This window comes from Sinocyclocheilus rhinocerous, unplaced genomic scaffold, assembly GCF_001515625.1.
Source record: "Sinocyclocheilus rhinocerous isolate Xijiao unplaced genomic scaffold, SAMN03320098_v1.1 scaffold615, whole genome shotgun sequence".
In the NCBI taxonomy this organism is placed as follows: domain Eukaryota; kingdom Metazoa; phylum Chordata; class Actinopteri; order Cypriniformes; family Cyprinidae; genus Sinocyclocheilus; species Sinocyclocheilus rhinocerous.
This window is the reverse complement of record NW_015631049.1, coordinates 1,805,564-1,818,516: the sequence shown is the minus strand read 5'-3', so window position 1 is coordinate 1,818,516 and position 12,953 is coordinate 1,805,564. Positions and strand designations below refer to the sequence as shown.

Genomic DNA, 12,953 nt, shown 5'->3' with positions numbered 1-12,953 from the left:
AAGTAAGTAACTTGTTGTAGTCCCTACCAGCCGTTTTTGTAGGCATTAAACTGCCAGAATTTTAAATCTCCGTTTGCATTGAACTTTCAGCTTCGTAACTTTGCAGATATTGTTTATGCTCAAACAGCAACATTACACACTAACTAACGTTAAAAAAGTGAAATCGCAATTAACCACCCCTTTAAAAAGCAATGGACAAAGACACCCATCTGCATGTGTACACTGATCAGAAACTACTATAGTAAGTTTATAGTAATTTCCTTGAATTTTATTGTTGAAAGTGGAGGTTTGTTCCAAAAACACAACTTTCTTGATTAGTGGCAGCGCCTCAAAAGACACAACTTCTCTATAATCTATAATATGCTAAATATATCATTTGTGGTTTAGTTCTATGCTTCAGTGCATAGTGTTTTGATGTCATTTCCTTTTTTATTAATTTTGTGACATCTGTTTCCATGTTCATCTGGCACATTTTTGCATGTTGCACTTTTAGCTGCAAACTGCATAAAAGGTGTTATAAAACGTCACATGTCAAAGTGCAATATTTTTATTTCCTGTAAAAAGACTTAAAGCATACCAACTTTCTGTTCAGAACTTGCCTGGTTTCGTGTTGATGAGTACTCTGGGTTTACAGGAAGGAAAGGCACAACTGTTGTCTCCGTTGCCAAGGTGCTGTGGTTCTGAGTGGCCAGCCAAACTGCACCAGATACAAAGAAAGTGCTCATCAAAGTGTCACGCTTTGCACTCGCATAATGTACGTTTCATGAGTCAGTTCTTTCCACTGTTTATCAAATGCAGATCATCTCACCTGCATCAGTCTCTCTTCGATCAACTTCATCGTACACATCCATTGCCAATTCCTCAAACAAATGATCGCTGAGCTGCAATGATATTAGCAGAGTTGCATCAGTCATCTGTGCTCTCAATGGTTGTAAAACAGCATAAAATCATGTTTGGAGACAGGTTAAATAGCATAAATGCTGTCTTTTATATTAATGACTGGCAGATAACGGTTTTGGGGGTGTTGCGGCACTTAAAAGGACATCTGCTTCAGAGAAGCCCAACGGTTTCCTCAGTGCTTAGCTGTGTTGGCTTTTCAAGTAACAAGCTACAGTAGTTAAACTACAGTTAAGCTAAGCTAACCTACACCACAATCTACTAGCAAAATGTAGCTATTTAAAGGGGTAATCTTCAGAATCACATGCATCTATCAAATGGCATCATTTATCTCTGCAATCACAGTAGTGTTTATCTGGTACTCAACTAAACAATAAGGATATGGTTTTGAACTTTGGTAGTACTGTACATTGTATTAATTTAGCAGACTGTAGATTGTATTCAGTTACGGTGATAACATTTTAACAGAAAAACTGACACTAAATAAAACCTGAAACACTGTCATTTCTAAAATGTGGTCAAAAACATTAGCTATTTAATTCAATATTCTGCTTAATATATCAACTTGTCATGATTAAGCAGAAGTTAGTTTATTATTTTGCTATGCAAAAAAAGATGCAAAAAATTAATTTGGAGGGACTTCTGATAATAGTTTGATTAAATAAATCATTAAATTGTTTTTATTGTTTTACATAAACTGTCTGAACATGCTGATTCACTAAAAAGAATCAGACTTCCCAAAGCTACTGTATTGAAATAAGTAGTTAAATTAGCTGCATTGCATAAAATAAAATAAAATAAGAGGACTTACAGACTGCAGTTTTCTTTTTGCAGCTTTTGCGAACTCTGATAACTCCAAACTGCTATAAAAGGGAATAAAATGGTAAATAATATTAGTTTGTTTATTAAATAGATTTATTATAAACACTAATGGTAAAAGATAAAAGGTGAAATTAAATTTTCAATTGCCATTCTCAATATCAAATACTTACACATTTCTTTTCCATCAAAGACAGCAAAAAAGGAAATGGCAAGATATTAAATTTAAATTATGTTAATCTTATAAACCTGTTTGGATTGCTATCATAGCCATGCAGGGAAGTATTCTGGGATGCGATCAGTATTATCCAATGACCAAAACATGACTAAGCACATCCCAAAATATTCCTAGTAGAAGAAACTACTATAAAAATGGCATCAGTTCACACAGGAAATCATTAGAATGCATTAGATTATTACTACCTGTCCGCCATCTGTGGTATAATGAAATGCTGTCCATTCTTGTGATCTAAAACACAGAACGTATTGACATTATTGACATAGTTTAACATTTTCAATTGACAATCCACTGATAAAGATGCACACTAAAGCAATAAAACACATTAAGCTGACTCCGACATCACTGTGATATTTTATTGAGCCATCTGGCGCTCTGAAGAATTATTACTACCTGTCCGCCATCTGTGGTATAATGAAATGCTGTCCATTCTTGTGATCTAAAACACAGAACGTATTGACATTATTGACATAGTTTAACATTTTCAATTGACAATTCACTGATAAAGATGCACACTAAAGCAATAAAACACATTAAGCTGACTCCGACATCACATTTTATTGAGCCATCTGGCGCTCTGAAGACCATAACCCACTAAAGTAAGAGCGTGCTATAAACTGGCTTAATCAGCATCTGCAGCCCCACAGCTGGATATCAAAACATCAGCTCTCATCATGATAGCACACCATCGCTCTGCGCTCTGACTCACCAGGCTTCCGCCCACAGAGATAGAAGGCCAGCCTGTCTGTGAGCTCATACTGTATTTCCACCAGTCTGTCTGCCAGGTCTTGATGGCCAGCTTGCCTGATTACAAACAACACAATGATGTTATTACACATGGATTTTTATTTTTGAAGTTTAAGGTCCTGTGCCAAATGCTGGCCTCAGCCCTTGTGGTCCCTCTCAGAGTCTTCCGTGGAACTGAGCACCAATAACATAAAATGACAAATGGGACACCATACAGACCAGTGATGTTATTGTTAACTAAAATTAAACTATTAAAACTGTGTTTGGCAATTGAAATAATGCTGAAATAAAATAAAATATAAGTATTAGATGAAAATATATATTTTTTAAATATTTTCTTGGCAAGTTTCAGTTGAAGTAGTAAAATTAAACTTAATAAAATGTCCAAAGCACGTAACAGAATTAATAAAACTATATTTCTTTAATTAAATCTGAAAAAAGTTCATTTAAAATACTAATGCATTTTATTATAGTATAAAAATAATATGTAAAATAATAATGTTGATAACCAAACAGTTTTGGTTCCCATTGTTTTTTTGTCCATACAATGGAAGTCAATGGGTACCATAACTGTTTGGTTACCAACAATCTTCAAAATATTTTCTTTTGTGTTTCACAGAAGGAAGAAAGCCATTCAGGTTTGGAACGACATGAGGGTGAGTAAGTAATGACAGAATTTTCATTTCTGGGTGGACTATCCCTTTAATCTGGATATTTGTCAGTGAAGGCCACATGACAAATCCATGACAAGTATTCTTTTTAATCACTGCATTGACAAAAAATATTGGAAGTAATCAATAAATGCAGATTTCAGTGCCGAGTGGCTTTGGAGCATCAATGCATTAGCTATTAATTACCTTGCATAGTGGATGGGCGTTTTGCCGTTGGAGTCTGGAGCACCAGGGTCTGCCCCATAAACACAGAGGAGCTCAGCCTGGCACACTTGCCCTGCTTTAGCTGCTATGTGCAGTGGAGCGTTTCCTTTCTCCTGTTTAAACCAGTGCAGAACCGTTAAAAATTAGCAGTAAATTTGAAAAGCATTTTTAATGTAACTGAATATGATTAAATTAAGATCAGAGGTTTTTACCGGGTGGAAGTAGTTGGCTTGAGCCCCAAGCGACAGTAACCGCAAACAAGTCTCAAGATTGCCGGTTCTAACGCTGGAGTGAAGTTGCTAAAGAATCAAAGACAATGTACGTCAATAGAGACTTTTCAACAAGTCTGACAGAAGACAACCACATCAGATGAGAATTAGATGTACTAGAGGAGCAATAATGCATGTAAAGTCTGAAAAAAATGCACTATAATGAATGCATCAAATATTTGAAAGAACTGAACAATTAAATAAAGAAGACTGTCAACCATAAACCTGGTAACTCCTTCCTTACCTTGCTTAAATCAGCGGCTGCTATACTGTCGTCATCTCGACAGGGTAAACGATGGACGAAAGCCAGCATTTGATACTTTGATTTTATGAACTCTGTTTTGTTAGGGCTTTTTGGGTAAGAGAAACAATGGAGCTATTAGAGCCAGTTAACAGTGGGGGCAGTTGGTGTATTTCAGCCACTATCTTTTTGTATACACTATTGTTCAAAACTTTGGGGTCAGTAAGATATTTTTTTTGTTTTTGAAAGATGTCTCTTATGCTCACCTAGGCTGTATTTATTTCATTAAAAATACAGCAAAAACAGTAATATTGTGAAATATTAACATAACTTAAAATAAGTGTTTTCTATTTTAAAGGTGACATATCATGAAAATCTGACTTTTCCAGGTTTTAAGTGCTATAATCAGGTCCCCGGTGCATCTACCAACCAAGGAAACGTGAAAAAGATTAACCCAGTAACTTTGTTTTGGTAAGCCTTTTTCTGCAAGCCTCTGAAAAAACGAGCGTATCTGATTTCGTTCCCTTGGTGACGTGGCAAAGGGATCTCATTATAATATTACCGCCCCTTAATCTGTAAATTTCCGCCCATGGCACCTTCATTTTGATTTCGCAAGCGACAACGGTGTAATGCCATGGCGAAAGTTTGAGCAAAACATGCTAACTGTTCTGCCTTTGGCTGCACAGACGAGCACAGAACACTATTTAGAGTCCCAGCCCCAGAGGAGACAAGAGAGCAGTGGATTTAATGATTTATTTACTGTATATTGCTGCTGCCACACAGATCTAAAATAAACATGTGATTTATTTTCCAGCTGTTTACCTTCACAGACATAACCGACTGTTTTTGTATCTCGTGTGTTTTTAACGTAAACTTGTGTGTGAATGAGAACTTAGTTTAGTACTCACATGCTTTGACAGCCGCTTTCTGTACGTGTGCACTCAGAAAACCGTATATCAGAAGTTTAAACTAATATGGTTTAAAACGCATTATTTCAGCGCGATAAACATGATAATCAGAACCAAACAGATGTTTTTAGCAGCTCCGAGCTGTAATGGTGCAGCTCTATTCTGGAAAAGGGGGCGGGGAGCAGCAGCTCATTTGCATTTAAAGAGACAGGCCCGAAAAACAGCGTGTTTCTGCTTTCACTCAAAATAAGCATTTTCAAAATGATATAATAAATGATCTGTGGAGTATTTTGAGCTGAAACTTCATTCTGGGGACACCAGAGACTTATATTACATATTGTAAAAAGGGGCATAATATGTCTTCTTTAATATATTTTAAAATGTAATTTATTCCTGATGGCAAAGCTGAATTTTAGTAGCCATTACTCCAGTCTTCAGTGTCACGTGAGTCTTCAGAAATCATTCTAATATGCTGATTTGGTGCTCAAGAAACATTTCTTATTATTATCAACGTTGAAAATTATGTTATTATTATTATCAACGTTGTTCTGCTTATTTTAAGATTATTAAAGAACAGCATAGTTTTGAAACAGAAATCATTTGTAGCATTATAAATGTCTTTATTGCCACTTTTGATCAATTTAATGCATCATTTCTGAATATAATTTATTTTACGGACCCAAAGTTTTGAATGGAAATGCATACCAAACATACTTTTTTCTATAATATTTTAAAAATCAAAAAAAAAAAAAAATTTAAATTTTCCACATTCAAAAAATTCAAGAAAAACAGAAATACTCACTGGACTTTATCCTGCGGATTGGGTTTGCGTTTCCCGCTCGTGATGGATGATGGGTCCAGCAGAGTGTGCTCCCATATTGCATTAGCACCATTGTTGTATAATGTTTGAACCATCTGTGAATGATAAAGAAATTGAAGGCATACATCACAAGACAAAAATTCATTATGACAACATGCTCCTTTAAATATGCTTTGCGAGTCACACATTCTGTTGGAAGGCCCTCCAGTGAGGTCGCACACCAATAAACCATGTTCTTATAACCATTCAAAAGACTTCATTGATGGATTAAAAAACAGATCTTTACATAAGAATGTGGAAAAATGTACTAAACAAGGACACATTAAATAAAAAGAGATATTATTGGATTAAAGCTATAAGTCATTTACATCAAAAGAACAGGAACTTGAGAGAGAAGATGCTGCAGGCCGTACAAGTACACAACACTGTGACTGTTTTTTGTGTTAAAATTAAAATAAGAGGCAGACAAAATAATGGCTATTAGATCTCTTTCTATTCATGTTTTTTGCTCATTTTTAAATAAATTCATCAAGTGAGTTTGCATACATATTGACTTAAAAAAAGAAAGAAATAGTAAATTATAAGAGAAAGTAAAAACGTATTAAAAACTGAATTCTGCTAATTCTGTCATCATTTACTCGCTCCAATGTCATTCCAAACCCATAAGACTTTGGTTAATCTTTGGAACACAAATTGAGATATTTTTAATGACACCTGAGAGGTTTCTGTCCATCCGTTTACAGTTCAGGTAACCAAAAAGGTTATAAAGTCATGGTAAACATAAGTTTTGTGCAGAGATATGATCGCTTTATATGATGAACAGATTTATTTTAGGCTTTTATTGACATCTAAACAATGACATACATATATATGTGAATAAAAACCTAAATTAATCCTGACCAAAGTGTTATGGGATTGGAAATACATGAAGATGAGTAAATGACAGAATTTTCATTTTTGGGTACATGAATTTGCAATTTCATTGTATCTGTAATTCTAACCATTTCGGTCACATTTGCCTATTTTACTTTTCAATAATAAAATGCATGATTAAGCCATTTAAAACTGGCATAAGTACCGTCTGATCTGTATACTTAATTTTAACAACCTACAGTATCTAGAGCAGGGTTCCTCCAATCTTGCCCTGGAGGGCCAATGCGCTGCAGAGTTTAGCTCCAACCCTGATCAAACTCACCTACCTGTGATTTTATAATGATCCTGAAGACATTGATTAGCATGCTCAGGTGTGTTTGATTAGGGTTAGAGCTAAACTCTGCAGGAAAGTGGATCTCGTGGGCCAGATTTGAGGATCCCTGATCTAGAGCCTTGAACACTTGTTTCAACTAGTACTCAACTAGTTTTACGGCATACTGGACAAGCTGGTATATATACATGTATTGGACAAGTTAGTAATACAGTATATACAAGTGGACCAAAGTTAGAGTAAGGTTCAAAATCTACCAACAATACTGTAGATATCAACATCAGCCATAAGAAAAACCCATATGGATCGACCACTACTTTATAATGTGCCTGAGAATAAAGATGATTACTACAATGCCAAAAAGTCTCAGATGAAGCAGGGTGGCCAGTTAAAGGAATAATAAAAGGGTCCCAGGGTGTCTGCTTGTCTGTGAGTTTAGCTCACCTGTAGCTGGGTGGGCGGCCAGGGTGTGTTTGACAAATGCCGCACTTGTGAATTGTGGCGACCCAGACTGCGGTGAACACCGCAGCACTCATCACATATCAGAACTCCTCTGTTCACAGACGCCCAGCGAGGATCTAAGGGATCCCAAGAAAATCAACAGATTAACAGGAAGAAAACACCAGCGTGTCTCAGCAGTGTGTTGATCGTTGATCGATACACAATAACACTAATGGAGCTTTTTGGCTGGTGCATGAGAGTGAAAACAGAAACACAATACGTTTAAAAAGCTGATGCGAGGAAGATGCTTGTTACAAGAATGCACTGAAGAAAATGAACAGAAATGTGCTTGTCTATTTCAAAATTTTATTCAAGCAGTGCACAAAGTCAACATGAAATGGGATCTACATTTTCACACATTATACTTCTGTAACTGTACTTCTGGAATTGATTATATTTTGAACTTTTGAATGAACTTAACATGCATAAATGAATGATATCATCACAAATGTGCACTAAGAAAGCATGTTTTGATCAGGATTATTTTAGTTAATTAAATCCATTAAAAACATTTTTGTTACTTGAAATAAAATAATCACTGAAATGAAATAAAATATTAAAAAAATTTAAAACTGAACTAGTTCCCAAGGAAACATGTCTCATTTTCATTTAGGTTAACTTGATGTAGGCTACACTGAAATAAAAATTAACACTATCTAGACATTTAAAAAAAAAAAAACACTAATGAAAATGACAAAACCACACAACAAAATTAATAAAACTTTAAAATAAAAATGGAGATTTTTAAAAAATATATTAATAAAAACTATAATTATAGTACCACAATCACACTAAAATATCACTGGTTTTGACATATTAATTTTCAATAAAAATAAATGTTTACTGTAAAATGCATTTGATGTATACAGTGTACAATTTCAATTTATGTTAAGTATTAATTTATGTTCCACTATAATAGTCTGATGAACCCTTACTAGTAGCAGAGATGCTCATCAAAAGTAAATATGAGCATTTGATTTTTCCTATTAAAAAATATGTAGCATATGACGACAACACAATGCGGTGCTGATTTCTTCCTTATATGGCCACAGTAGCAAGGGTTGAATGTCATCCTTTCATGTTCGGCTGTAAACGCGCTAACTTCCTCTTACATACACATGCCTCAAACCACAACAAATGCTAAGCAGCTGAGCTTTACATCCAGGGTACGAGCAGGTGACTGGGAAACACTGCACGGCTTTACTTTCACTACCTTATAGATTATTTGAGAGGATCGTCTACTGCGGTGTAATTCTAAACTAGTTTAACTACAGAATTTAAATGAAGCATCAAGTGGCAACCTAAAACAGTAAAAAAAAAAAATCTGATCAGTATTGAAAAATCTATGAAATTACCATGGACTGCATATCTCCAACAAATTTAGCATAAAATAAAATAGACTGAAAAGGATTTTTATAGCATTTGTAAATGCATAAACAACAGCAGAAGAGTGATTTACCAGCATAACACATGCAACAAACACAGGGCTAAATATTGCAGCAGTATTATCACTTACATTTTTTCACCACTTTACTATACTCAGCAATCTGATCAGTATTGAAAAATCTATGAAATTACCATGGACTGCATATCTCCAACAAATTTAGCATAAAATAAAATAGACTGAAAAGGATTTTTATAGCATTTGTAAATGCATATGCGCACAAAAGAGTGATTTACCAGCATAACACATGCAACAAACACAGGGCTAAATATTGCAGCAGTATTATCACTTACATTTTTTCACCACTTTACTATACTCAGCACATTATATGGTTAGCTGCAACCTGCAACCCATTTTTAGGTCACAACCCACCAGCTGAGACCTGCCCCAAACCCTTGATCACTTAAAGATCCCCCACTACTACTACACTTGACAAACTCAATGACCCAGAGACAGAATGACTGCTCATACATTAACACTTGTCACTGGCAATCGTCCTTCATGGGCGTCCAATATCAAGCCAGTTTTTAATAGAATACTCACTCCTTCACTGAGTCATGATGCCAGATCAGTGAAAGTGGGGCCAACCACATTGGACCTATGACTAAAGTGTCTGAGCAGCCCAAGACATGTTCATATTTTCAGCTTCGTTCCCCATCCCCATCCCCCCACACCCCCAACTTTTCCCAAGGGCAGATTCTGGCCAACTTGTGATTTCACTTCCTTCAGAAACAACGATGCGAGTCAGCGCTTGAGAGTGTCAGAATTCCCCAAGAACAGAGAGTTTTGAGGATTTTATTGTCACACTTTTATATTGTTATACAGATTATTAAAATTTGAGCCAAAAATCTTTTAACCCTGTGGTGGTCTTAGGCCATGTTGGACCTAAATTTTTTAATTTTTTACTTCATCAAAATGGTACAAAACTTGGTAATTTTGTTGCATTTGCTATATGAACACATACACACACACACACACACACAAATCTGGACTTTTTTAGAAAAGGCTAATGGTATTAAAAATAGTCACACTTGTGATCTTTGCAATTAAAAATGACTGGCATAGGAAATTAATAGGAAATACAAAAAAACACAGATTTTTTCAGGGGGTACAATCTACAAATAAGCCATGATGAAGCAGTTATTGATAGTGTCTAAATGTATATATCCAAATGCAAAACCCAATAAAAGTTAGTAATTATGTCTGAAAATACTCTTATGAGCAACTATGGAATACACAGCAAAGGTAAATATAAAAATCTGCCTTCCATGCATTAGACTTTAAATCTAATGCTTTATTGCTTTCTTTTTAACTCAATGTATTATTAGAAAAAATATTTTTATTTATTTGTATTATTTTAGATAGAAATAAATGGCGAATAATTGAGAGGGGAATATTATTTAGTACCATTATATCCTCTCAAAATACCAAATAATAAAGAACAAATACTATTGAAACAAAACGCATTCATTTGCTTAAAAAAAATTATATATACATATACATACATACATACACATACATACATACACACACACACACACACACACACACTTCTTTTCTTCAGTCTATTTTAGAGGATTACAAATATGATCCCTATTCCCTAACTTAAGTGAGGAAAGCTAGAGGGATAAATCTAGACTAAATCTGTGCCAGGTGGGCAGGCTATTGAAGATCCCCACACTTAAGAAGTTAACGATCAATTTGGGTTTCACAGCCTGTGTGAGGGATATATGATACCACAATTGCATCAGTCTGACAGAAACATGAGCCATCTAAATTCAAAACTGATCCACTGATAAGCAGAGAGCAGCCTAGAAGCAAAAGTCACTTCCCTTCAAGCACAGGAAGTATCAAACAACAGCTGCAAAGAGGCCAAGGGCCAGAATCAAGCACCTGGCACAAGCATCATTCCCCCTCACCCTCAGTCTCCCTTCCTCTCCTTCTCTTTCTCTTTGAGCCAAGTGCTGCTCTCTTCCCCATCAAGTGCTGCAGCGGCTAAAATAAAACCCAGTGCTGAATGACTAAAAATATTCACCCTAACAACAACTGCCCAATGATACTGTCACGGTGGGGCAGCCCAGGCCAGCTGGTGACTGAGGCATAACTAATCAAGGGGAATCAATAAGGGGAATGAGGAGAAAACCGAACAACAGAACATAAACAAATCACAAGACAAAAAGTTAACAGCGTTTCATAGTTTAAGCACCAAAACGGGTGCCTTCTTAAATACAGTACATTTCATAAACTGATCAAATATAGGGTTTATGTGGTTTTTTTTCATCTAATTTATAGTCTTTGGAGGTCAAAACTCTGATATAGTTATTTATCTTGTAATGAGGACAACAATGTTATATGATGTTTCATTCTTCAGTCTCTCAGAGGTCAGGGCACTGCATGTGTTGGTTAGGGTCACTTAGTAATAAACAGAATTATTTAACATGTGCTGGTTAGGGTCACTTGTTAGTAATAAATATTTATTATGATCAAGTGACCCTAACCAATACATGTAGTGCCCTGACTTCTCAAAGATTGAAAAAAAAATGAATAAAATGTCTCCTTTAAGCAATCTTACACCATCAATCAAACAAACAAACAAAGATATTGTAGACGGTTACACTAGGAATACCACTTGAGGATCAATAAGTAAATTTACCTATTTCTCCAGAGAAAATAAGATAAGGTCAAATATAGTGTGATTGATCATAGATCTTCACAGCATCATTTGAAGCTGAAAACACCCATAGTGTTGAGTCAACACTGCATGCAATGGCTCTGTCTCAAAACCTACCGAGCCGCCAGCGTTCAGCATGTTTAGGCACGCGCTTACGATGACTAAAATGCTGTCTAGCTAGACAGCTTACTAAGTTGAGACGTAGCCAGTGGCAATACATCATTACACTCCAAAATACATATATTTATTATCCATTTATACATCCAAAACATAATTAAGGTTTGCTTAAAAATCTGAATCATATATGTGTATAGTTAAATGTCATCTTTCGATCACTTAATTCAGTAATATCACCTGGTTATCCAGTACCGGAATAAATATACTCACCCGAACTGCTGCAGTCCGCACAAACTTCGCTATTTCGCAGCCGTTTCGACATCCTTGTCTCCGGGAACGTTGGTATTACCATGTATTATCGAGCCACAACCGTCCACGGGTCAATTTAAAGCACGCACCGCTTTGACATGATGAACGGATCCGTTTAAAAGTGTTTTATCACTGAAAGAGGATCTCATGCCCGAAGAGGACGCTCATACGGAGGAGTTAAATGTGTGCATGCATCTGCGCTAGCTGCTGTAACGTGAAATAACGTATGTCGGGCTCCCTTGTCTAGCTTGAAATTAGGACAGACGAGTCAGGCTCGGTCGTGATGCATTAAAAACTACACTACGGAAATGCTTGCCAGCAACACATCAGATCGCAGTAGAGTGCCATCTGCCCTCCCAGACCACACATTTGAGTTTATAGCTACGATAAATCAGCTTTCTCGCGCTGCCTGACACACAGTGGACAGACGCGTCACTGCAACGCGTGAGATATTTGATCAATTTATCCATCTATTCGAGGGCCGTGAGACGACTATATTAAAATACAGTATATTAAATATGTAATTCTGAAAACATGAATCATATTTATGTTTGGAATACAATTATAAACTCAGAAATTAACCAGACATTGTCCGAAATTAGATTAAAGGCATGTAGGACGCGATCATCATAACATGCTGCGTTCGTGCCCGCGCATGCGCAGAAGTGATTCACCAGCCCGCGAGCCACTCCCGATGAGCTGAAGATCATTTAAAACACAGAGGCGTCGCGCCTACCCGCAGGCGAGCGAGTTATTTATTACGATTACTTACTGATGGTTCAATTGAGAACATTTTCGTTTCATGCTTAATTTTTAAAAATAACTTCTATTTACGAATACGCAAAATTTACTCTTTGACTTAACATAACCATACTTTATGGTACGACCGCCCC

The 12,953-nt window shown here is 36.0% G+C and overlaps 1 protein-coding gene across 3 annotated transcripts in view; it reads right to left on the bottom strand.

Moving 5' to 3' along the window:
• LOC107741235 (ARF GTPase-activating protein GIT2) overlaps positions 1 to 12,730 on the bottom strand; it is a 28,587-nt gene extending 15,857 nt beyond the window's left edge. For 2 of the 3 annotated variants that reach the window (XM_016553909.1, XM_016553910.1), the window contains exons 1-11: positions 12,022 to 12,730; positions 7,463 to 7,596; positions 5,797 to 5,909; positions 4,090 to 4,195; positions 3,789 to 3,875; positions 3,559 to 3,689; positions 2,664 to 2,758; positions 2,348 to 2,393; positions 1,709 to 1,760; positions 809 to 881; positions 600 to 697 (exon numbers count right to left, since the gene is read on the bottom strand). In XM_016553909.1, coding sequence (XP_016409395.1) covers positions 600 to 697; positions 809 to 881; positions 1,709 to 1,760; positions 2,348 to 2,393; positions 2,664 to 2,758; positions 3,559 to 3,689; positions 3,789 to 3,875; positions 4,090 to 4,195; positions 5,797 to 5,909; positions 7,463 to 7,596; positions 12,022 to 12,103 — 1,017 coding nt within the window. In that variant the 5' untranslated portion in view covers positions 12,104 to 12,730. Of the gene's footprint in view, positions 1 to 599; positions 698 to 808; positions 882 to 1,708; positions 1,761 to 1,889; positions 1,896 to 2,347; positions 2,394 to 2,663; positions 2,759 to 3,558; positions 3,690 to 3,788; positions 3,876 to 4,089; positions 4,196 to 5,796; positions 5,910 to 7,462; positions 7,597 to 12,021 lie in introns of all 3 variants that reach the window. The other variant, XM_016553908.1, reaches the window with a different exon arrangement.
• Positions 12,731 to 12,953: the final 223 nt, after the last annotated feature.